This window comes from Chionomys nivalis, chromosome 5 (assembly GCF_950005125.1).
Source record: "Chionomys nivalis chromosome 5, mChiNiv1.1, whole genome shotgun sequence".
Taxonomy (NCBI): Eukaryota; Metazoa; Chordata; class Mammalia; order Rodentia; family Cricetidae; genus Chionomys; species Chionomys nivalis.
In genome coordinates, this window is record NC_080090.1 from 108325673 (window position 1) to 108352698 (window position 27026).

Sequence of the window (27026 nt, forward strand, 5' to 3'; positions counted from 1 at the left end):
GCCGGGCGGTGGTGGCGCACGCCTTTAATCCCAGCACTCGGGAGGCAGAGGCAGGCGGATCTCTGGGAGTTCGAGGCCAGCCTGGTCTACAAAGGGAGTTCCAGGATCCAGGACAGGCTCCAAAGCTACAGAGAAACCCTGTCTCGAAAAACCAAAAAAAAAAAAGAAATTGGTCATCAAAAGAACACAATATTCAAATTAAAAAAAAATGGAGTACAGACCTAAACAGAAAACTCTAAACAGAGGAATCTAAAATGGCTGAAAGACATTTAAGGAAATGTCCAACATCCTTAGTCATCAGAGAAATGCAAATCAAAGCAACTCTGAGATTTCATCTTATACCTGTAAAAGTGGCCAAGATCAAAAACACTGATGACAACTTATGCTGGAGAGGTTGCGGGTTAAAGAAAACACTCCTGCATTGTAGTGGGAATGCAAGCTGGTACAGCCCCTTTGGATGTCACTGTGGCAATTTCTCAGAAAATTAGAAAACAACCTTCATCAGACCCAGTAATCCCACTTTTAGGTATATATCCAAAGGATGCTCAATTGTGCCACAAAGACATGTGCTCAGCTATGTTCATAGCAGCGTTGTTTGTCATAGTCAGAACCTGGAAACAACCTAAATGCCCTTTGACTGAAGAATGGATAAGGAAAATGTGGTACATTTACACAGTAGAGTACTGCACAGCAGAAAACTACATCTTGAATTTTGCAGACAAATGGAGCTAGAAAACATTGTGAGTGAGGCAACCCAGACACAGAAAGACAGTTATCACATGTCCTCACTCATAAGTGTTTTTTAAACGTAAAGCAAAGAAAACCAGCCCACAAATCACAATCACAGAGAATTTAGACAACAATAAGGACCCTAAGAGAGACATACATAGATCTAATCTACAAGGGAAGTAGAAAAAGACAAGATCTCCTGAGTAAATTGGGAGCATGGGGACCTTGTGAAAGGGTTGAAGGGGAGGGGAGAGGTAGGGAGGGGAGCTGAGAAAAATGTAGAGCTTAATAAAAAATTTAAAAAAATAAAAAAATTCAGTCAGATAATGGTTGGTTACTCTCAAAATAATTGTGCTACTGTTATGCCAGTATATCTTGCAGGCAGTTTGCTACTGTAAGTTATAATGCTCATAGCTGGGTAATATTGATGATTACTTTTCTCCTTTGGTACTACCTAGAGTGCCGTTCAATACCATGTGTACTAGGAAGAAACTTCTAGTTAGTCACTGGATTGACTTTTCTGTGTTCAATGAGATATGTTTTTATCAATAGGGTTTTTAGCAGTAGGCCCTTATCATTTAGTGTAGAATAGTCTAGTGTTTGGATGTTTTCATGGAGCAACTTTGGCCAGTAATTCAACAATATGTAACTCCTTGCTGGCTCTGGAGGTTTTACTTGGTGGCATATGATGTCTGCTTGAGGCATTGTTTCCCTATTATTTGATGACTGCATTTCGATTTTTTTCATGTGTGTGTGTGTGTGTGTGTGGCAGTAGGTTTCCACCGTGTTTTTCACAGGCTCTTTAGTATTAGTATTTAGTATTATCTCTCCCTGTTATCGCACTTTACCCTCCTCTTTCAGAACTCTCCCTATTTAATCTTCCTATTCTGTCTTCCCTTTTGTCTCTCCAGAATAGCGCATTCCATTTCCTTTTCTTTAGGAGATCCTAGTCACTTACTGGGTACTCAACTTCTCTGTTTATTTGGATTGTATCACACATATTAAAAGCTAGCATCCACATATAAAAGAAAATATGCAGTCTTTACCTTTTTGGGTCTGGGCTACCACACTCAGGATGATTTTTTTTCCAGCCCCATCCATTTACTTCTGAATTTCATTTTTCTTAACAACTGAATAGCATTCCATTGTGAAATATACCACATTTTCACTATCCATTCGTCTGTTGATGGGCATCTAGGCTCTTTCCAGTATCTGACACTTATGAATAGAGCAGCAGTGAACATGGACGAGCAGACGTCCTGTAGTAGGATGTAGAGTCCTTTAGGTATGTGCCCACGAGTGGTAGAGCTGATGGGGAGGCGGATCTGTTCCAGGCCCTGAGGAACTGACACGCTGATGTACATTATAGCTGCAGCAGTTTGCAGCCCTCCAGCAGTGCATAGGTGTCCCCTTCTTCTCCATCTTTGCCAGCACATGCTGTCATTTGTTTTACTGAGGTAAGAGGAAATCTCAAAGTTGTTTGATTTTTCCACAATGGCCAAATATGGTGACTATTTCATTTTGCTTTTTCTTTTGAGAACTCTCTGCTTAGTTCTATGCCCCATTTGTAATTGGGTTATTTTCTTGATGCCCAGGGTTTGGTTGTTGTTTTGATTCTTTTTTTTTTTTGGTTTTTCGAGACAGGGTTTCTCTGTGGTTTTGGAGCCTGTCCTGGAACTAGCTCTTGTAGACCAGGCTGGTCTCGAACTCACAGAGATTCACCTGCCTCTGCCTCCCGAGTGCTGGGATTAAAGGCGTTGATTCTTTATATATATTATGGATGCAGACTCTGATCAGTTTTGACAATGAATGCATCTAGGAGCATAGTGACCCATGCTCCTACATCTTATATATGAATGGGCTGTTTCTCTGTCAGATTATTTTTGTTCTTTTGGTTTTCAGCAGTTTGATTATGATATTCCTCTGGTTCTGTACTCTATCCTCTCGTGTCCCCTTAATGTTTTTGAATCTGTATCTGCTCAACCTCCTGTTTTACCTGTTGCCTCCATTTCTGTGTTTCTTAGACATTTTGTTGTTGGTCTATGGAAATTGTTCTGTTAATGTTCATCTTAGTCACCTTTCATTGTTCTTCAAGTAGAAAACTTTGTTTACCCCCACCCCCGCATTTGTCTATATAACTACGCATACATGCCCAGAAGTCATAGGCCACTTGCAGAAATTGGTTCCTTCCTCACTGTCTGGAGTCCACGGACTGACCACAGGTCATAGACTGACAAATGCTTTACACACTGAGTCCATCTCACTGCCCCTGTAATTATTTTTAATTCATTCCTCTGTCATGTTTATACTATACTCTGCTATACTCTGCATTGAACTTTTGGTATGAAGCATTTACTTTTCAGGTCTACTGATGTTTCTAGAATTTTCTTTTTTTTTCTATATTCTGTATTTTCTGCTAGGATTTTCTATCCTCTTTGTTTTTTGTTATTTTCTATTATTCTGCTAAAACATCATGACCAAGACAACTTGTATAAGGAAGGGTTTATTTTAGGCTTAAGGTTCCAGACAAATAGTATCCATCACCATTGGGGATGGAAAAGGGTGGCAGCAGGCAAGCAGACATGACAGCACAGGAGTGGAGTACTCGCATCTTACACAGCAAACACGAAGCAGAGAGAAGCTCCCTGCAAATGGTACATGGCCCAGAAACCCAAAGCCTGTGTCCAGTGGCACACTAGCTCCACAAGGTACACCTCCTAAGTCCCCTAAACACCAGCAATTGGGCACAAGTATTCAGATGCCTGAGACTAACTCAAACCACCACACTTTCATTCACTAAACATAATTTCAGTCAGTCTTTGTGCTCTGATTGCCGCATATGGCTTGCCTTGGAATTGATCCTTTTTGCTCATATTTTCTCTTGGTGTTGGATGACAGTTTGCTGTTCTTGTGTATCAAGTCATTTTGGATTGTATGATAAGCAGTGTATTGGATAGATTATGAAGACTGGCTTTGGTCTGTTTTTTCCAATTTCTTCTGTTTCCAGTCAGCAGTTATCCAGCCCAGACTAAATCTACAAAGTCGTTCAGGTGCAGTTCAAATAACTGCCTTTGGAGAGGTGCTTACTGTCTGTTTGGAATGTTTGGTTGCTTGGCTGGTTCTGGTTATATTTCTTGTAATATGTTTTATGTATACTTTGTTCATAAGTGGGCCATTTGGGTAACATGATTATCTAAAGTGGTTAGATTATTTTTGAGCATTTTTGATCTTTTTCTTTGTTTGGGTGGTTAGTAGAATTTCTAGAAGTTACAGTTTTATTAAATGACAATGATTGAATTATAATCCCTTATTTTACAACTAAGTAAAAAACTGTTATGTTACTTTTCTCTTTTATAGATCGAGCTGGGAGCATTAGTACTCTTGATTCTTTAGACTTTGCAAGATACTCGGATGATGGTAACAGGGAAACAGATGAAAGAGTGGCAGGTGAGTAAGACTGGAAAGATAGATTTGGATTCTTTGATTTTTTTCAGAAATAATAAAGTGGCTTGAGGAACTATCTTTCTCCAACCGTATGGTATGTTAATATAAGTAGTTACTATACAAAGTACTGATTTCTTATTTAAGTTGGAAAAATGCCAGTTTGCTGTTCCAGTGGTGTCAGAAGTTTTACAATATATAAACCTACAATTTGCTGGATTTTCCTTATAGCAAACTAGTTAACAGCTCCTATAAAGCAGGCTTATATTATCGGTTGCATAGTTCAAAGGTTGCCTCATTCCCTTGATACTCCAATCAAAGACCAACATTCACATATATCTATCAGTATAACTGTACATTTTTCAAAGCTGGTTGAAATAGCTCTGTTCTGATTGTTAATTTGAACTTTGCCTTGAGTTCTGTGAATGTTCCATAGCTCTCAAAGTTGTTCCCAGAAATTCCTGATTTTCCTGTGAGGCCTGGTACAAATGAGTCTTTCAGGACCATACCACTGTAATATGATAACATCTTTTCTATTTGCTTATTCAGAGCACTCTCCTCCCTTCCTATCCCCACCCTCTTCCTCTCCAGTCCTTCCAGATAGATATCAAGATATCAATCACCACTGGATCCATAGAGCTTCTGAGGACCAACTTGTCCTCATATACTGTATTCTGTCAGTATCTTTTGATGCCAGTGAGAATTTCCACAGAATCTACCCTGGAATTTGCCAGTGTAGAAGCTGTGACTCCTTGGGTGCAAGTATCTGGTTCTTCAAGATAACGACTTCCTGGGATTGAAGTCATTTAGTGTTATAGAAACTGTTTTCTTAAGACTTTGGCCAAGAGTAAGACTTAAGCTCCAGCGGGATGTAGGCATTCCTGAAACTGGAGGGCCATACGGGACAAACAGCAGTGAGGGCACAGTGAGTCTCGATCTACACCTATTAGTAAAGGATTTTTCTTGCACATACTGGGACAAGTTTGTTAAAGCCTACACAGTGCTGACCTACTGTAGTCACTATAATAAAAATAAACAGTTCTTGTAGTATACTCGCTTGCGCCACTCTAAACACCGAGTGTTTACGCTTTCATTGAAGCATCACCACCTACCCACAAGAAGCTAAGGCTCTGGGAGAAAACGCACTGGTCTTGAGTAGTGAAACTAGGATTCAATCCCAGATAGCAGCAACAGGACCCACAGTTAACTAGGATTCAATCCCAGATAGCAGCAACAGGACCCACAGTTAACTAGGATTCAATCCCAGATAGCCTAGCGACAGGACCCACAGTTAACTAGGATTCAATCCCAGATAGCCTAGCGACAGGACCCACAGTTAACTAGGATTCAATCCCAGATAGCCTAGCGACAGGACCCACAGTTAACTAGGATTCAGTTCCAGATAGCAACAACAGGACCCACAGTTAACTAGGATTCAATCCCAGATAGCCTAGCGACAGGACCCACAGTTAACTAGGATTCAGTTCCAGATAGCCTAGCAACAGGACCCACAATTAACTGAACCACATGCTCCCTCTTAATGTGAAGGATTACGTTTGACCTAATTAAAAATTCCATTCCAATATATGGTTTCCATTCCTTGCTCAAGACTAGAGATTTGATATTTAAAACTCATGTTATTATGTAAGTTGGTGGGTGGATAATCGATTTCAATTCAACTAAAGCTAAGAGGGCTCAAAATTATAAATAATAGTAATATCAATTTAATGAAAATATCACTGTAAAAATTTACTGTGACCTATATTTTATAACTCTTTTGTTGTGAGCATAAAATTTAGCAACAGTCATCAAATCTAGCACTTGGCAAGCTGAGGCAGGAAACTTGCCCCAGGTGTGAGTCTAGCGTAGGTTGCATAGTGAGATTCCAACCAAAGAAAAGAATAAGGGAAAAAAAACTACAAGTCACATCTGTAACATCTAAAATAGCAAATCAAATGGAAAGTTAATTGAATAAACTCAGGATTGGTTTATCCTATTGTTTCATTTGTAAAGTAGCATTGTTATATAATTGCATATTAAATATTATATAGTAAATATTAAATATTTTTATTGAGCTATACATTTTTCTCTGCTAAATATGAAATATTTTATATTGTATAGTAAACATATGGTAGCTGTTGTTGTTATTGTTGTTTGAGATAAGTTGGTTCTCGTGTATCCTAGGATAGCCTGGAACTCATTATGTACCTGGGTATGATCTTAAACTTCTGACCCTCCCTACTTCCACCTCCCAAGTGCTGGGATTACAGTTGTATGCCACCACTACTTGTGTTGCTGTACTGGGGATCAAATACAGGTGTTTTTTTTTTTTTAATGTGTATAGTTACGTGTTAAAAAATAACTCTTCCCCAAAGCTACAGAGAAATCCCATCGGGGGGGAAAAAAAAACCTCTTACCAACAAGTTGCCCATATAATTGTGTTCTTTAATTTCTGTTTGAAGTTAGATTCCATTAGACTGAAGAGTTTCTCATTATTTAAGTCACAGAAAGCATTGTTAAGAAACAGGCTCTGAACCATTCCATCTGCCATTGTATCAGAAGTGAGAAAGTTCCAGATAGAGCAGTGTACCTTATCCTCTACACCTTTGCACAACAAACTGTAGAATGTGGAACTGGAGAGTTGGCTGGGCAGTTTAGAGCACTGGCTGTACTTTCAAAGAATCCAGGTTCGATTCCCACCATCTTCTTCAGGGCTCACACTGATCTGTAACTCCAGTCCCAGTGGCTCCAGCGCCCTCTTTTGGCCTCTACAGGCACCACCAACCATACCGATGGTGCATAAACATTTCTACAGGCAAAACAAAAAAATAATTTTTTTTTTGAAAAATAATGTTTTGAATGTGGATATCTTGATGTTACATTTTTAATCCAAACAGTATATCTTACCTGTAACTTTAGGGAGCCAGTCATTTTCTCCTTATTATACTGTGCTGGTGGGTGATGAACAAGGTCTTCATCTTCCTTAGAGGAAGGACATGTTATTCTAGAAAACAGCTTTCAGTATGTATGGGACCAGATGTGTATGTACATGTGAGACTTGAAGAATATAATTACATTTTCTAAAGATTGCAATTCTTTGCTAATCATTTGTAGTAGTTTAAGAGTGAATCAGAAGACATGTCTACCTGTCCCCATGCCTCCCACCCTCCAGTGATTGGATCTAGGACCTCATTCATGTACTTTTCCACTGAACCCTATCCCCAGGCTTAGGTGTTTATAGAAAATATTTACCTAATATTGTTAACAGTCCTGCAAAATAAGTAATGAAATCTTTATTGTATAAAGTAGTAAAATGGTACTTCAAAGATTTGCCACTAACAGGAACACAAAAGAGTTTTATTTCTAAAGACCACAATGTCTTTTAGAATAAACTGTACCTCTGAAAAAGTGTATTTTTTATAGATACCAAAATTGAATCCTAACCAATTAAAATTATTCCTACACAGTCACTTTCTTTTCAAATAGGTAAATATTTGAAACTTTTTATTGCTAACATTTTTTCAATGAAGTATACATTTTCACATAAAATTAATGTAAGTTCTAGCAGATGTCAAAGCAAATGATCTTAATTCTGCTTTCATTAATAAATGGCTGAAGTTTTCCTAAAGATATGATGAATTTGTGATATTCAAATTGCTGTTTTTTACCTTATTATGCATTTTGAACATAGAAGTGTGAAGTAGTTTCTACCCTGTTTTGTTGTAAGATTGATTTGGAATCAACAACTAAGGTTTTGATTGCTTTAGAAGTATGTCTGGGAGATAGCTCAGCCTGTAATGTTCTTTCGTTGCAACCATGAGGAGCTGAGTTTTAACCCTAGTACCCATTACACACACACACACACACACACACACACACCGGAAGGAAGGAAGGAAGGAAGGAAGGAAGGAAGGAAGGAAGGAAGGAAGGAAGGAAGGAAGGAAGGAAGGAAGGAAGGAAACAAATCTGTAATCACTGTGCTGAGGATCTGTTTCTGGGACTCTCTGGCCAGCCCACCCAGCCCACCCACTGGAGCGTTCCAGGCCAGTGAGGTACTCTGTATCAAAGAACAGGATGGCTCACACCCAAGAAAGAACATGGGCATTTGTGCTCTGCCCTTCATGTGTACAGCTATAAGAGTTTGCTTCACAAGATCCATCTTTTACCATCAGAGTTTCTGATTTTGCTCTTGTAGCACAGCCTGCTAGAGTGTAACGTCTGTATTCACACACTGATGAAATCTAAAGGGATACAGAGCTGCTCTCTAATGTGAAGGAAGAGTTACTGCTGGTCAACTCAGCATGTAGTAGTTGACTCATAACTCTGTATTCCAAGTATTATGTTGTTCTCTTCTAAGGTGACTCAGATCTTGCCTGTGGAGTTCCCAGCCCCTGTCCCCTTGTTGTTTCTTGGGTAATGGCCGGGGCAATGCCTATATTCCACTGCCTCAGTAGCCTCTCTGTTTTGCTGAGATAAATCTGTGTGAACTAGGTTGGCTTCAACTTTAAGATCTTCCTGTCTCAACCTCCTGAATGCTGGCATTACAAGAATGTACTGCCATATCTGGCCTGGAATTTTTTTTTTTTTTCCCTTGAGATATGGAGACTCTCAGTAGGTAGCCCTGGCTGTCTTGGAACTCACTCTATTAACTAGGCTGGCCTCAAACTCACAGAGATTCACCTGACTCTGCCCCCCAAAGCATGTGTCACCATGCCTGGCTAGGAATTTTTTTTTATCTCATTTCTCTTATTATGTGCATCGTGCATCTCCCCCGTGGGCTTTTTTTGGAAGTTGTGTGTGTTCTTTCCTATTAGCAGAACTTTGGGGATTTTATTTTCTTATACTGAACCTTATATGAAACTTATAATTTGGTATCATTTAAAATTGGATTGGTATTCCAACAAGGCTAGATAAAGCATTCTGAAAATACATTTATCTGCAATTTGTTACTGTGGAATTAAGGTAGGATTTGAAACAGGTAAAAACTATTGTGGTGGGTGGCTCTTAATATAAAGGCAGTGGTCATTAAATTTTTGTGAATCATGAATAGGTAAATTTAGAAGGATGAGATTTTCTGCAGATTGTTTCTGTCTTTGATATTTGAGCATCATAATATTAGCATATATAATAATGCATAATGTCACAGAAGTCTGACATTGGGCTGTTATAGAGATGGTTGAGATGAATTGCTAGTTACTAAAGGATTCGAATCAGTATGATTTGGACATTACTTGACGGGAAGATGAAGACCACATGTAAGTGACGAGTAGTCCCCAAACTCTCCTTAGTTGACTTGGAAAGTAGCTCAGTGGATGGAGGTATCATTAATGGCGGGAGATAACTCAGGGCAGACCAGGTGTGAGAAGAAAGAATGATGCAATTTAGTTAGGATCAGATGCAAAACTTAGGAGATATCCAGGTGGGCATATCTAAGAAATAAGAAAGTAAGATTGTATTTGGTGAAAGGGTTTCAGGAGAGTGATCATAAAGAATGCTGCAAGAATGCTTGTCCTGGGTGTTTAGGTAAAATGAGAAAGGGCCCAAGGGTGATAATGAGAGAAGCCAACTTTGAGACAAGTGATAGAGGAACCTGAACAGAAAGAAAAATAATAGGAAGGGCTTTTTCCTTCTTTAAAAGGACTGGGAGAAAGGACTGCTTTTCCAACCTCTTAGAGAAATAAAGAAATGGAGGTGCCTATGGACTACAGGGTTTAAATTTTGCTCTGATGTACTTAATCACTAAGTCATGTTTAATGGTACAATTTGCTTTTTAAGCCCAAAATAGGCAGGAAATTCCGTAAACCCAGTAGGGGTGATGATGTTACTAAATTTTTATTACTTTTACAACAGAGTTTATATAGGATTTTAGCACATGGGAGGCAGAGGCAGGAGGATATCTATGAATTTGAGGCCTACCTGGTCTACAGAGCAAGTTCCAGGACAGCCAGGGCTACACAGAGAAACATGTCTGAAAAACAAAACAAAAATGAACAAATTTTCATTCTAATTTATATTCTTATTCTCCTAAACCACTCATAGAACACTAAAGTATGAAGAGTTGAGAAATGTTATTTCTGGTAACATTATAATAAGGGGGACAAGAAATTCAGAAAACTGTCACCTGAAAGAAGACAAATACACATCTTCAAAGAAAAGAGAGGCAAAGTCCTGATTCTGACCTATTGGTTTGAGCAAAAAATTTATTTCCAGTCTCATGTCAGCATGAAGTAGTTTGAAAAACAATACTGGATTGGGATCTATGGTAATTTAAAATTGCTTATACTGACTTAAATGTCTCAGTAAAATTGTAATGTAGTGTTAATAAACATGCATGTTTGTAGTTACTACATTTAATCTCACTAAGATAACCTTAATTTGGATTGGGCATGTAGAATGAGCAGATTGGTTATTGGTTCTTATATAAACACACATACCCTCATATACTTTTAGGAAGAATTCTGATTGTAAGAACTGCTTACAGCTTGTTCCTGAGCATGTTTTCTTACAGGGTAATTCAGTTTGCTCTTCAATCTGCTGTTTGAGGAGACAGATTCATATGTGTATAAATATTGTGTGGCTTTAAGAATCTTAGCAGTAGAAGGTAGAATAAAAGAATAATGAGGGTAATATTTAAATATTTTGTACACATGTATGAAATTGCCAGAGAATCAATTTTAAGAAGAAAATCTTGTAAAATTCTCCTAAATCTGTATTTGCTTGGTTATATTCTACTTTTATAGAGATGTGCTACAGCTTCGAGGATAAAGCTCTGTCTTGTAGAGCCTATGTTGTATACTAAGAAACATGCAGCAGAGTGAATTCATTTTCGAAGGCTGTCTTTTCAAAGCATTGCTATCTCCAATGACATTTGGCAATATGTATTTAGATGTTTGTAAAATCAATTCTTGCCGTCTGACATGGGTTTTTCTGGCTTTCTGTGCCTAATCATTTTTTGTTTTGTTCCTGGTCACCAGTTTAATTTGAGTATTTCCCATTTTGTGTTTTTACCAGTCCCCCCCCGCCTTTTTTTTCTCTCCTTCCCCCACTTTTCTATCATTCTGGTGTAGGGCATTTCTGATCTGCAATTGTTCTGTAGTATGTTTTGGACAATTTTAAGTGCTATTGAAAGCATAATATGTATACTTTTTCCTTATACATAGTCTAGTTAGGTGCTTTTTTCAAAATTTCATAGAATTTTGAAAACATTTTAAATGAGCAAATTTCTACGTAAGTCTATTCTGCAATATAAATAATCTGAATTTAGCATAACTCCTAAGGAGTTTCTCAAAAGTGTGGTTTAGTGGGAAAGTCTTCGCTTTGCTGCACAGCGTGGTTGCAGATCGGCTTTGCTGACTACCTACGGCACGTAGTGACCCAGTGCCCTCCTAGTGCTTCCGTTGCTACTGCCGTTCAACTCTGTGCATCAAAATCAATGGCCGTCATAGCTGTGACTCAACTACATCTTGAGTTCTTACTGAACACATGCAAACTGAGTGAATCCTATTTTTTCCATGTATTTTTATAGCTTTCTTATATCCAATGCCATTTCATCTTTTTGTCTACTAGTAAATCAGGGCAAAGTTGCATTTCTTAAGGTGCAAATTAAATTGTCTAGTTTTTCTTCAAGACAGTAATTACCATTTGTGACAAAAGTCAATTACTTTTCCCAGAGTTTTAATTAACAGAAGTAAACTTTTCCCTCAAATTTAAGCTTGCTATATCATAAACACAATATCTATAAATTTAAGAAAATTTCACAGTTAAGACACATGCAATTCAATTTTGTTTAAGACAAATAATGTTCAAAGTTTAGTAAGAGGTGTTCCCAGCATCGGTGTTAGGAGAAATCTTTGAATTTTATTAATCCCTCTTAACAGAAAATAATCTATTTGAAGACTTATAAAATCCTTTTAAATTCTTCCTAATTTTATTTAGTACCCTCAGATAATTATATACAACTATTTTAGATGTGATTGGCGTATATATAATCATTTTCTTTAGAATTAACTCATTTCTATTCCTTAATGTTAAATTTGAACTAAACATAAACCTTTAGGTGTTTTTTCACTTTTTGTAGACAGGGTTTCTCTGTGTAGCCCTCACCGTCCTAGAACCTCTCTTTGTAAGCCATGCTGGCCTCGAACTCATAGAGATCCACTTGCCTCTGTCTCCTAAGTGCTAAAGCATACACCACCACCACCCAACCTTTCAGGTCTTTTTTTATGTGTGTCTTTAACCTATCTGCTTGTTTCTAGAAAACATGCTTCCTTATAGGAAAATGTATACACACACAACACTTGTTGCACACTGAAACTATACCCTTCAACTTAACAAAAGGTCTAACCATTAGTGTTTCTACAGTCACATCATTTGGAACAGGACATTTCAAAGTAACTTAAAAGTCGGAAGGGGGGTTGTTTTGTTTTGTTTTTATAAGGATATTTGCTTATTTTTCATGTAATTTTTAGCTAACCTCACCCCGAAATTATGTTAACCAAAAACATTTCATTGCATTTTCTTACCCAGATTGATTAAAACGAGAAGTACCAAGATTATCAAATTTTTAACTACCTAAATAAAAGTAGGCCACAGACTATATTTTTAATAGCTATTCCTTGTCAGACAGCTAGAACACACACCCCTAACTCTGCTAAAAGAAAGCGATCACCAGTTTGCTTGCTAATCAACTCTGCTGCATGCGTTCACAAGTTTCATAAAGATTGCATGCTTTCTGTTTTCAATACAAATTGTGTTTTTTTCATACCCATCTTTGCTTTTTATTTTTTTATTTTTGTTTCCCTTTTCTTGGTTGGATGCCTGTGTGTGTTTAATCCAAATCCCTGTCCAGTCCTGGAGTTTGAACTACGGAAAGCCAAGGAGACCATTCAGGCCCTCCGAGCCAACCTAACAAAGGCTGCAGGTGGTGTACATGAAACTTTTTGAGCCTTTTCCACTTTTACAATGTAGAAGTAGCTGGACTGTTTTCATGTGTAAATAGTAAAACATTATCTTATTTTATCCCACCAGAACATGAAGTTCCTTTGCAGGAACGAAAAAATTACAAATCAAGTCCTGAAATTCAGGTGGGTGAATGACAGCACCAGTTATCGCCGTGTAGCCCAGGCGTCGGGGCGCAAAGCTCACATTTTCCCATCTCTCTTTTATTCTTGCTTCCAGGAGCCAATCAAGCCTCTTGAAAAGAGAGCTCTCAACTTCCTAGTCAACGAGTTTTTGTTGAAGAATAACTACAAGCTTACGTCAATAACCTTTTCAGATGAAAATGATGATCAGGTAAAGTTACTGTTCAGTAATGTCTGCTTTTAATTTACTTTGTTTCTTTGCTTGATTTTTAGAAGTGGGTAATTTCTAAGAGTAAATCAGGTACAACTCCATTTAGTATTTCATTGGCTCACGGATCTTTTCTGTTTTGTAAGTTTTCTAAATAAAGACTTGTCTTTCTTCCCAGGTAGCTTTTTACAGCCTGTGATTAACAGTATGGCCCCTTCATATCTGTGTGCATTTGTAAAGTATTCTTTTTAAAACTGTACGTTTACTTGGTCCTATAAATCAATGTAGCTTAGAAATTGAGTTTGACTATAAAATTTTTTGAGTAGCACTATATTTTATATATTCAATAGCACAGTTAGAAATGTTTTGAATGACCATATATGATGTATGTATATGTGTGTGTAATTGGTTCTCTGAATACAACTTTGCAAAAGTAAATGGCAGAGGTTTTATTATGAGGGAAACAGAAGGCTGTAGTTTTTATCTTTGTTCATTCATCTACTTTATGGTGCTCAGCAGACACTCAACCTCTGAAGCTGCAGACACTCAACCTCTGAAGCTGCACCCTTCCCCCAGAGGCCATTTTTTTTTAAATGAAGGTTATTCTTTTGATTCATAAAATCTACTGTGAATATTTTTACAGAAATAGAAGTTCTTTAAAGAGCCGGGCGGTGGTGGCGCACGCCTTTAATCCCAGCACTTGGGAGGCAGAGGCAGGCGAATCTCTGTGAGTTCGAGACCAGCCTGGTCTACAAGAGCTAGTTCCAGGACAGGCTCCAAAACCACAGAGAAACCCTGTCTCGAAAAACCAAAAAAAAAAAAAAAAGAAGTTCTTTAAAGGACATAGCAGTTTATTCCTCAGTTATCATCACGTGTTTGGCAAGACTTAAATGTAAAACAACTAATTGTGTATGATTTAACAGGACATTTTCTGAGAATATTAGCAATTGCTAAGTTATATCACCAGAGTGAAATTCATCGGCATAAAATATACTTTCAAAGACTTAATAAAATGGTATAATTTTAGTGATGTCATTCATATTTGAAGTCTGTCATTGAATTTGATGCAGTATGTGGCTTATGGTTAAATATTTATTCACCACATGATAGGTAGCTTTACTGAACTTTTTCTATGTAAAAGACATTAAATATTTACCAAACATGAATACTGTGGTTATAGTTTAAGTCAATCATGTCTTTTTCTCATTAACTTAACAGTGAATAGTAAATATTTAAAATGTGAAAAATGTTGGAAAGGGGAAAAGGAGGTTGAAAGGGAAAAAGAATAAACAGGGAGGACAGGTCAGACAGTAGGATGGTCTCTTTAAGTCTAAACTTGTACTTTTACGTGCAAACACTTGGTCCTACTCAGTTAAGAGTCAGAAAGTATCAAGAGATATCAGCAGTACTTCCTCAGTAATTGACAAATAAATAGCTTAGGATATAAAAGGTCTGTGTTTCTTCATTGACTGATTTGACATTAATTAAAATGGAAGTGGCTAGGAACTAGTGTAGCCAAAGCAACTTTGATAAAGAACAAAGAGGACTTGAATCAAGATAATCACAAGGTGTCATGTTGTTATATAGACAAGTAGGCCAAGGAGCCGATTCCAGACGAGCTAGAGGGAGACATGCACGTGGGCGGTTAATTTCTCACAAGTGCAGTTACTACCGTGTAGACGGGCAGTCGTTTCACAAGTGGTGGTATGACAAAGTGGATCATAGGGTTTAATATGAACCTATAAGACTTAAGGCTTATACCGGTAAATGTAAGAGGGGTGAACCATTACAGTTTTGAAAGATAAGGTTTCTTAGGTATGACACCAAAATCATGGTGCTCTTTAGATGTACTGTCAACAGAACAATTTTTCTATTTTTTAAAAAGCACTATTTGCTGGTGAGATTGATCAACAGAAAAAGACTTTGCCACACAGACCTGGCAACCTGAGTTTGATCCTCAGAACTCATGTAAAAAAGGGATGGAGAGAATCGACTCCTTTGACCTCCATACTTGCGCCATGGCATGCATACCCAGACACACTCATTATGGACACATAATAATAATAGTAAAATAACAAATTATTCTTAAAGCTATTCTTGGGACTGAAGGGGTAGCTCAGCAATTAAGAGCTTTTTGTTCTTACAGAGAACCCAAGTTGGGCAATTCATGTCCACCTGTAAAGCCAACTCCCACTCTGGCCTCTGTGGGCACACACAGATGTGGCTTACCTTGGCAAAGATATATAAAGAAATTAAAAAAAAATTTAAACCACTGTTGAGTAAAAAGGCAAACCATAGACTGGGTGAAAATATTCAAAACCCAACAAAGGATCTGTTAGAACACTATAAACTCTTTAATAAGAATAGCAGAATTTTTTAAAAACACAGGCAAAAGAATTATATACATGCTTCACAAAAAGCAGGTATCTACATAGGAAAGAGCTTATGAAAGATACTCAGCTCCTTTGCCTTCAAAGATGAACTTACAGTGCATTGAGATGCCACACCTTAGGACGGCCATGACTGAAGACTCAGTAGGCTAGACCTGAGTTAGGCAGAGTGCAATGAAGTGATGTGTGGAATATTCATTTCATAGTTTATGTAAGCTAAAAATGATTTATTTCTGGTAAGCCAGCACCACGAAGCCTTTAAAAATATTTAGTCAATTCTTTTAAAAGTCCTAAGAGGTAATGAATATTATACCCATTTCATGGGTGGTCCTTTTAACCTAAATTAACTTGGCAACAATAAGAAGACTAAGGATGTTGAATTTAAGTCTTGTTTTCTCCAAATCCCCAATTTTAGTGCTCACATCAACTTCTTATTTAGTTTTGAATTTTAATTATTCCATTATTTAAGTAAGCCATCAAAGAATTAAAGTGCCATGTTTAGCATATTAACATTACTATGCTGAAGTTTTTCAGAGAGTCTCATAAACAAATTTTAATAAGGTAACAATTTAATTTTAGGACAAGACAGGATGGTAAGAAAGGATATGTATCTGTGATTTATTACTATGTAATATTATACATCCTATCCAAAAATCTTTGCCATGGAGTATTCAAGATGCTGAACCTTTTCGTGGTTTTATGAAGTTGAATTATTCTGAATTAAAGGGAATTTTTCAAAACATAACACATTTTCAGGTAGCTATTTGGATTCTTTAAATTTCCAGAAGCAATTCAAGTTAGACTTAAGCGGCCGTGGCAAGATGAGCAGTTTAAGCTCATTATTAATTCATTAGAGTCTATGTGGGATGACAGAAGAACAATTCCATCAGTCAGTTTGCTTGTAACTTGTAATTATGTTGGTGAACCAAGTACTTAGAGGTTCTTGCTCCAGTGCAAGCAATCACACTCAATACTTCATGCAAAGTGCAACATCTTATCATCTAACACAATTAAACAGAAAGCATAAGATTGTTAGAAAAATAATTGTGTAGTGAAAGAGTACCTAGAATATACACTTTGATTTGATTTGAATTGATTTTTGAGACCTGGTCTCACTATGTAGCCCTGGCCAACCTAGGGACTCAATGTACAGGCTGGCCTCAAACTCACAGAGATCCATGTGCCTCTGCCTCCCTGGTGCTGGAATTAAAGGTGTGCACCATCTTGCCCAATGCATTTAGACATTATGATGCAATATTATCTTTGGTTTTCCAGAGTAGCAATATTTGATTCAAAATACAAGATACAATTACCTTAAAGAGTTTTCTTAATTACATCTGCACAGTGTGTGAATTCATGCACACATGTGTGCACATGCTTGTATGTAAGGTCAGGGAACATCTTTCTGGAGGTGGTTTTCTACTTCCACCATGTGGGTGCCAGGAATTGAGGTCAAGTCATCAAATTGGCCAGCAAGTGTCCTTACCCAGTAAGCTGTCACTCCAACTTCTCCAATCTTTTTTAATGTTTTTGTTTTGTTTTCTGTTAGGATTTTGAATTATGGGATGATGTAGGATTAAACATTCCCAAACCCCCAGACTTGTTACAGCTTTACCGAGATTTTGGAAATCACCAAGTGACTGGGAAAGATCTTGTGGATGTGGCCAGTGGAGTAGATGAAGATGAATTAGAGGCTCTTACACCAATTTTAGGCAACATCCCTCCAACACTTGACACTTCCCAGCCTATAGAGGTGAGAGATACCAATTAAATACTCATGTTCACAAAAATTATTTATGTAAAAATCTTACTGTGAGATCTTGAGTTTCTGCTTTTTTTTTCTGCTTTGATTTTTAGAACTCCTTGCTAGTACAGAAATTAGAAGATAAAATTAGTGTATTAAATAATGAAAAATGGTCATTGATGGAGCAAATCAGAAGGCTTGAAAGGTTAGTACTTAGCTGTTATTTCTAAAAGTCTGGCAAACATAGATGCGTGAAGCAGGCGTCAATAGTGAGGCATAGTGTTTTCACACGGCTGTTAGTAGTTTTCTGTATTTAAAATAATAAAATGCCTCCCCTAACCAGTAAACAAGATTGATATAGTCATCTTATAGTTTGTCTTAACTTCACCTGTGTCTTGTCAGTTTCAGGAAAATAACTCCACATTAGTGGCTTTCATCCTGAACCATTCATTATTTCATTTACTTCTTACAATACTAAGTTGGGTTTGATGGGATGGTCTCTGTGTTTCAAATGGAGAGTTCTCAAGACCAGGCTTTAGGGCCGTTGTTTCTCCTCGTGATTGACAGTTTGCAGCTACACTTTTAGGACTATGAAGCACCAATGGCTGTTAAGGAAGAGTGTGGTCACTCAGGAAGTAATTGGCTTTTAATACGTTCTGTTTATATTAACCCCTATTCTGGGAGTGAATATTGTTGTCAAAGCTTTCAAAACTGAAATTGCTCTCCGGGAATTTTCTTTCTTCAGTGAGATGGACATCCTCAAAACTGAGCACTTTACCACCCCAGCAGTTGGTGATTCTGTTCAGCCTTCCCACAGAGAGTCTGAAGACAGTAGACGGAGCCCAGTTGTAAATAGTTCAGACCAGGATAAAAACAAGGATGGTCATCTTGAAACACTAGGTGGACCTGATTCCTCTATTCCTAAAGAGAAGCCCACAGGTTCTTTCCCCAAGAAGGAAAGAGAAGAAATGCCACTTTCTTCTGTACCAAGTAAAACTGTGGTCCACTTCGATCAACCCAATAGGTCAGTGTGACACCATACTTTGAAATGTGCCTTTGATTATTTGTGCTTGTAGGGCTGGAAAACCTTCAGTTCATATTTGAATGCCTTTTGCAGAGTTACCAATTCATACATTTGGAATGACTTAGCTCATAGGCAGAATACATGTCACAAGATGGGACAAATAATTATTAAATTATGTCAATGATAAGAAAAACATAAATTGACAAAGTCTGTCTTCACTAAGTTCTTACGGCCATAAGTAACCTCTAATAAATAATATGTAAATAATATAATAAATAATAAGTAGCTCTATGCTCTTGGCCTTTCCTTCCATGACTCTTACCTTCCTTGTGTTATCACATTCAGAGGTTAGTGCTATGTAGTTGCCTGTGCTGTGAGAAAGCAATATAAAATCATTTTGTTTCTGTATCTTTACTAAAGGATGTCATTAATATTCTCTTAATTCATTTAATTTTTGCTGGGTTGCCGTATTTAAATTTAGGAAGTAAAAAAATAGGTAAACCATGATTACTGTCCTGTGTGCTCAAACTATCTAGTAGTAAGAACAAAGTATAAATTTTCAATATTTTCAGTTGTAACTTTAAAAAAAACATATTTTTAAGAAGGAAGTATTTACTGTTTTTTTTTATTTCATGTGTTTGTGCTTGGTGTATACTAACTCATCTAATCTTACAGTGTACTTTCGGCTATAGTACTCTTCTTATTAGAAACAAGCACAGTATTCCCAACATTAGGATGAAATTCTTACAGCATGGCTAATTTGCTTTAGACTTACAGGTCCTCTTTATTACTGAGAAGTACTGGATTTGTTTGTGTAAGAAAATTTCCATTCATGAACCACAACCTTCTGTACTTATTAGATATAATTGTTATCTTTGTATATATGAAACTCACCGAATTGGAATAAGGTGTGCAATCCTTAAGGTGTGTTTGTTCTAATGTGGATGATATAAAATATGGAAATGTATGTTGTAGTGCTCAGTAGTAGGAGCACTTATAAAGTCCTCCCAGATAGGAGCATCTGTATAGTTCTTTTATACTCCAAAGGTAGGTATGGTTATATTCACTCAATACCTGCATGTCAGGCAGTGCACTAAGAACACTCTGGTGACTGAGACACTGTAACCCTTTCATACACAAATGTTATGGTATGAAAGAGATAGAGTGTGTGTGTATATGAAGCAATTAAACTAAAGTATGAAAAATAAGACAATGAATGGGTCTTCCTTTGGGAACACATAATCAAAGCACCCAGCCTAGTTATCAAGCAGAAAGGTTTCCCTGAAGAAATGTCATCTAATCTAAGACTGAAGCTAAGTGAGAGTTGACGAGGTAAAGAAAAAAGAGGCTGGGTGGGTAAAGAACATTAGGAATGAAAACGCAAGGAAGAGATTTACAAGATACCTCAAAGGTGGAGGGAGGGTTCATTGGATTTGAAGTGAAGAGAAAGGAATGAATCCACTGGGAATAAGAGAAAGACTGGTTTGTGGTATCTAGTTTAAACAAGAGAACAGATTGTGACTCCATTCATTAAAAGAATGTAAGCAGTGCCTAAAAGAGCAAAGGGTACAAGCCTTGGCACATCTCTCTAACTCTACAATCATGAACATTTTTGGATACAACTTGGTGCCTACTAAGTATGCTTTTGGTGAGTTTTTGCTATTGGTCTTGTCTTTGTAGATGGAGCACACAATCAGCTCGTAGTCAACTTATGAGTTCTATTACATGGACACAATGTTTTAGAGAGCAAGATAGGCTTGACCTTTCTTATTAAATATAAAAGTAAGCTGATATTTTCTGTTGTTCCTCCAATGTTTTTCTCTTAAATTATATCAGGAATGTTCAACGAACTTTCCTTTCTCTAGTAGTATTTATATAGGTTAAACTGAATTATTATATATTGGCACAACTGTAATGCCTTTCTGGCTTTGTTTCTTGTTCAGTCTTTGTCAGCCTTTATGAAGACAAAAAAATGGAGGGTGGAGATAGTGCTCTCTTTAGATTTTGGAAATATTTTCTATAATTATTGATCACTGTACCACTTAGTGCTTGAGCAGTAACATATAAGGGCCATTCATCTATTTGGCATCAGGCTAGGTGATGGGCAGTGTTCTTCACTTGTATGTGCTCTCTCTACCCATCAAGTCTGATGGCTGAGAAATCTGGGCAACATTTATGTGGTAGGATTAGCGTTGGGATGTGGCTTTCTGTACACGATTTGCAGCTTACTTCCTTCTGAGATAGCAGTGCAATTCCTGAGGCCTATCTTCTTTTTTCCACCATTTTCTTGCAGGAAATTATCACCTGCTTTCCACCAAGCACTACTCTCTTTTTGTCGAATGTCTGCAGATAGTCGTTTAGGATCAGAGGTGAGTTTATATCACAGCTTCCATAAAACATCTTTATTGTTTTAGGGGTGTTTGTTTCTAATAGTGTTTCATACAAAGATATTTATGCATTTCAGTTGAAAACCTATTCTTTAAGAAATAGTACCTAAAAATTTCAGCAGTAAGGAAGGTAGTTGGTTATTGGTTCACTCGCAGTCTGGCAAGCTTCATTATAAAATCAGCTCAGCTTTCTCGGGCCTCTCTTGAAGCAGTTCAATACAGCTGTTGCCCTGGCGTGGCTGCAGGGATCTTTTTAAGGAAAAAGCAAACAAACCAATAGTCGTTGAGGAAGTCCCATTTCTGGGCTATCCTTTCTTCCCAGAACTGAGAGAAGTATGCCTCCTGGGTCTCACCCCTACTTTTTTTTTTTTAATTGACATTTTATTTTATCTTTTAAATAAATATTTTTCTCAGCAAGTAGAATTATACATGTTTATCCACACTAGATACAAGAATCCATTGAGTCAGGGTGACTGACATTTGTCTTTCAGATACCACTTTTGTGTGTTGGACACATTCAAAACAAGAAATCCTCTCTATGAGCTAATTTATAATGTTCAATTCATTGTTGACTGCCATAGTTAACCTACTGTGCCACATCCCTAGCTGCTAGGATAGATAACTTTTTGTGTTGTCCTTCTTAGCGGCTAGAGGTGTAGCTTAGTAGAAAAGCGTTTTCTTAGTGTGTGTTAGCCCCAGCATCATAAACATTAAATGAATAACTCTACCCCTTTTACTAGCATCTTTTGCTCCATGACTGCCCCACAGAAATGACGCTGTCTGGGGCAGTGTTGTTATTATTAGCAGGAGTTATGACGCTGGAGCTTGTTTTTCCATCAGAGGGGACAAGATCCAGAGTATAGACATGCACACACCTTTACACACAGAAGTCATCCACAATGGTCACTAAACTGTTTGGTTTTTCTAGGTGTCTAGGATTGCAGACAGTGAAAAGAGTGTTATGTTAATGCTGGGACGCTGCCTGCCACACATTGTTCCTAATGTGCTGTTGGCCAAAAGAGAGGTAAGACACATAAAAGTATTTTTATCCCAGTGGTCCCATCATGTGATCATTTTTGTCATTTTGAAGTTTAGTGTTATATTTTTATTTTGTTAAGTCTGTTACTTGCAATCATATTCTTACTTTTGTGCATGCGTCTCTGATCCTAGAGAATGGTTTTACACCTCTGTCAGGTGAGTTCAGTAAAACTGCATGGTATCCATGGTTTTCAATTTTGCTTAAAGCATTATTAGCTTCTGCAGTGCTATTACTGTAGGTCCATTTATGTGTCATGAATGCTGTCATCTTCATGTAACCAAACACTAACTGATTTTTTCTGTTCTTTTGATGCTATCTTTGACATGTCTATAGAAGTTGACACTCATTGAAAATTAACAGACTAACATAATATAATAATGTAACATTTTCCCCAAATGCATTTGTAATTGCTTGTTATGAATCTTAGTTTTATTATGTTTGTTTGACAATCATTTATCTCATAATGGTAAGATAGCTGTAATACTAAAAAATAATAACCTTTTAAGGTCCTTTTTGAAGTTTTGTATTTGCATTCTTTACAGATGCTTTAAACATCTAGTTAAAGTTGCAAGTAAATTTTAGCATATGTGACCTAGACCATGAGCCAGGGACACATTAGGAAGTTATCTTTATAGTTATAAATTATTGTATTTGTCTAATAAAAGATTTAAATTTATATGTTTTTATCATTATCGTGTTAATATTTATCACTGATTTTACTCATATTCATGGGACCTACAGTATGTTAGGTATATAATGCATTGGCAAAACCCATTTAAAGCTGACCTTAGTTATCTATGGAAACAAAAGAAATTCGTACTGATCCTCAAGAAAGGATATGTAGAGCTTTGAAAGTTTTTATTTCTATAAGTATTTTTAATTTTAAAAAATGACCTAAAAGTTTTCATTCCTATAGATGTTTTTAATTCTTAAAAAGCTTAGAAGCTAGTCTTGATGATGGCTTTATCTGTATCTAATTTATATGATTGTAACATACTAATCTGTCTGGAAGCTTTTGAGATCTTGAAGGATCAGTGTCCAATTTCAGGTTGTCTTGCGGTTCTGCCTGGCAGGATGGTGTTTGAGCTTCTCCTCTCTCGGCTTGTACTGTCTGTGTTATGAACTATTGTTTGCATCCCACTTATTGTTCTTCCTCGGTATAATTTTTATGTGTTATCAAACCTGACTTTCATAAAATCAGTTTTGCCTTTTTTTCATATTAGTATAAACACTTAACTAAAAACTGATTGTATTGCATGAAATATTTATAGTTTTGTATCATCAATAATCAGATATCATGTGTGTGTATACACATGTATACTTTTTTGGCTGATTTTTAACTTTTTTATGTTTAAAAATTATTGAGTGTTCTTGTAGGTTCATGAAAAACTGATCCTTTTCTCTAATTATTTTCCTCTTGTTCTATTCGATAAAAGTTGTATTTTCTCAAAATTAAATTAGTAAACGATAAAGTATATATTAACTTGGTTTAAAACAAATCCTTGGCTATAAAAGGACAGAACCTTAGAGCATGTGCTTAGCACCCTTGAGGCTCTAGGTTCAATCCCTGGTACACCCAGAGGGAAAAAAAGAAGCAAAATTCACCTTATTAGATTCTTGGTAATTAATTTATTTTTGATATTTCACCTGTTTAAGCCTGTATTTTTAAAGAGCTCCTATGATTAAAGGATTGGTATTTGAGGCTTTTCTTATTTCTCAAGTGTTATGTGCTTTTTTTCAGCATAAGCAAAGTTAAAAGGTTTAGTTAGCTGACGATCATAATAATATCCTAGCTGATGACATAACACATTAGAAACAGGGTTTAAGACTTTCAGGAAGTATAAAGTGTTACAGCTGTGATGAGTAAGATATCCTGGCAGTCAGGAGCCAAAATACCACAGGTCACACCTTACAGAAAAGGTTTCTTAGGAGAGACACAAGAAGGTGGCTGCCTTGGTGCAAAGCAGCTGCAAAGAACTGAGCAGGAGGTAGGCTTTACAGAGGATTTCTTTGGGCTGGCAAGAGCTGTTCAGGATAGGATGGATTTTGTGACCTGATATTGTGCTTTTTTGTTCTGTTTTTTGTTGTTGTTGTTTTGTTTTGTTCTGTTTTGTTTGTTTCTATAGGACAGGGCCTGGCCACTGTCCCATGTCAAGGTGCTGGAAACTGCCATTATGATTCAAGTCTGGGGGTTGAGGCCTAGCCGCTCATATGCTTTGAAGCTATATATTAACGTTAACTTTTTTTAAATAGAAAAAGACAGACAACATAAACCCTTTTCCCCATCCCACATATAATTTTACTAACTTCTAATATGTTTTTTCCAAGTCCTTTGACCATTTTTAATTGGACTATCTTTATATGTTTTAGCTGTAAGAGTCATATAGATTGGATATGAAACCCTTATCACTTACGACTTGTAATCACTTTATAGATAGCCCTTACATTGATTATTAAGCTGACATATATGTTCAAGAGAAAAAGTATTGCCAGTTGAAGGCCTTTGCCACTTCTGTTGACAATTGGCTACTCTAGGTTGTTTGGATCTGAGAATCTCAGTTCTATTCCACTGGTCTGTATATTCTATTCTTATCCTTAAACCATTCCCATGCTTTTTTATTGCTGTAGTTTTTAGTATGTTAAATGATTGGGACATCTGAGTTTTCCAGTTTTACCTGTTTAAATATCTGTTGATTCTTTAGGGAACTTTGCAATTGCGTAGATTTAATGTTCAACTTCCTTTTCTGCAAAAACAGTTCATAGAGATTTGAAAGATATTATATGAAATCTGTTCATGACTCTGTTCAGGCCTCTACACACCTGACATGCTTCTATAGATATATGCACATAAGTTTTAAATTTTTTTTTTTTTTTTTTTTTTTTTTTTTTTTTTGGTTTTTCGAGACAGGGTTTCTCTGTGGCTTTGGAGCCTGTCCTGGAACTAGCTCTTGTAGACCAGGCTGGTCTCGAACTCACAGAGATCCACCTGCCTCTGCCTCCCAAGTGCTGGGATTAAAGGCGTGCGCCACCACCGCCCGGCCTAAGTTTTAAAAATTTATCTTTACAAAACTATTTAAGGCTGGGCAGTGGTGGCACAAGCCTTTAATCCCAGCACGTGGGAGGCAGAGGCAGGCGGATCTCTGTGAGTTAGAGACCAGCCTGGTCTACAAGAGCTAGTTCCAGGACAGGCTCCAAAAACCACAGAGAAACCCTGTCTCGAAAAACCAAAGGGAAAAAAAAAACAAAACTATTTAAGCTTTTTGACACTTTAACTTATGGACACGTAGGACTGAAGAGATGGCTTAATGAGTAAACTGATTTTTTTTTTTTTTTTTTTTTTTTTTTGTAAGCTGGACAACCTGATTTAGGCTGATGAGAACCAACTTAAAAGTCAGATGCTGTGGCAGCAGTCACGGCACACACCTTAAATCCCAGCACTCAGGAGGCAGAAGCAGGTGGATCTCTGACTTCAAGGACAGTCAAGTCTACATAGAGAAACCACTCGAGGCTTGCAGTAGGGAATAAAGCCAGGTGCAGTAATACATGTGAATATACTCTCTGCACTCCTGTGGAGACAGAAAAATCCCCAGAACATGATGGCTCTCACACAGCAGTGAGCAAGTGAGACCCTGTCTTATAGGTGAAGACAACACCAGAAACTGTCCTCCTACTTTCACACTTGTGCTGTGGCAAGGACACACACAGAGAGTGGAGAGGGAGAGATTAGGGGCTGAGGAGATGGCTGAGCTGACAAGAAAGCAGAAGTATCGGAGTTTCTATCTCTAGTACCGCATAAATATTGGCTGGACTGGCAGCTCAACTATAATTCAAGCCTTCAAAGGCATAGGCATATGACAACAGGATCCCTGAAGCAAGCTGGCTAGCAAAACTGGCCATGTTGTCAAACTGTGATTGGGAGACTCTACCCCAAAGAACAAGGTAAAAGAGCAATTAAGGAAGATACGTCAACCTTGAGACTTGTCCCACACACAACACATGCATATATTTGAAATGAAAAATGGGGAAGGATTGAAAAATATGGATACAACTTTTCCTATATAAGAGGGAAATTATCTTTTCAATTTGATATTATTAGAATTATAGTTACTATAGCTATTTTCTTAACCATGGTGGTCATGATTTTATTTTATTTTTTAAAATATTTATTTATTTATTATGTATACAGTATTCTTTCTGTGTGTATGCCTGAAGGCCAGAAGAGGGCACCAGACCTCATTACAGATGGTTGTGAGCCACCATGTGGTTGCTGGGAATTGAACTCAGGACCTTTGGAAGAGCAGGCGATGCTCTTAACCACTGAGCCATCTCTCCAGCCCCATGATTTTATTTTTGTGTAAAAATCAAATCCTTAAGTGTCAAAAAATGACATCTTATGTATTACTGTGTTACATTCAATACATTTAAATTAAAACTCATAAAGATATTTTTCTAAGTTTCACCTTGTCTACTTAGAGAAATTTATCTTAGATATAGCAGTTGGAATTACAATTTTTAAAGGGCTAGAGTTCTTGATTTGAGGGATGATACCGAAAGAGAATGTGTTGATCAATTTGTGAATGGACATGTAATGAGTAAAATCTCTGAAGTGTAGAAATGCTAGTGCTTCAGTGACTTGGAGGTGAATAAATAAGAGAATTGGGATTATTTGTAGCCGACCCAGTCCAACAGGAATCTACTTCCAGGCCTCTACACACCTAGTGTTAATCTGTGCTGTTTCTGTGAACAGACCATAATAATGTTTTTATCATTATCAATCTCAGCACTGTGTCTGATGAAGAGGCTAGCTCACAGCTCTCCCTGCTGGATTCTACATGTCACAGCCTTTAATGGGTATCAAGGTGCTCAGTTACCTTGGTATGGAGCATCGACAAGAATTAGTGGCAATGACTTACCGTATACTACAAATTTTGCCAGTAAAAAATTAAATCAGATGACAATAGAAATTATTAACTGCTATCATTTT

General features: G+C 37.1%; 1 protein-coding gene across 6 annotated transcripts in view; it reads left to right on the forward strand.

Annotated features, from left to right (window-relative positions):
• The window catches only part of Relch (RAB11 binding and LisH domain, coiled-coil and HEAT repeat containing), an 89050-nt gene that overhangs the window by 8294 nt on the left and 53730 nt on the right, over positions 1-27026 (forward strand). For 2 of the 6 annotated variants that reach the window (XM_057769590.1, XM_057769591.1), the window contains exons 2-11: positions 4087-4176; positions 13019-13090; positions 13198-13253; positions 13348-13461; positions 17398-17601; positions 17706-17797; positions 18338-18616; positions 20910-20985; positions 21932-22027; positions 22174-22197. In XM_057769590.1, coding sequence (XP_057625573.1) covers positions 4087-4176; positions 13019-13090; positions 13198-13253; positions 13348-13461; positions 17398-17601; positions 17706-17797; positions 18338-18616; positions 20910-20985; positions 21932-22027; positions 22174-22197 — 1103 coding nt within the window. The remainder of the gene's footprint in view (positions 1-4086; positions 4177-13018; positions 13091-13197; positions 13254-13347; positions 13462-17397; positions 17602-17705; positions 17798-18337; positions 18617-20909; positions 20986-21931; positions 22028-22173; positions 22198-27026) is intronic. The other 4 variants (XM_057769592.1, XM_057769597.1, XM_057769593.1 and 1 more) reach the window with 3 other exon arrangements.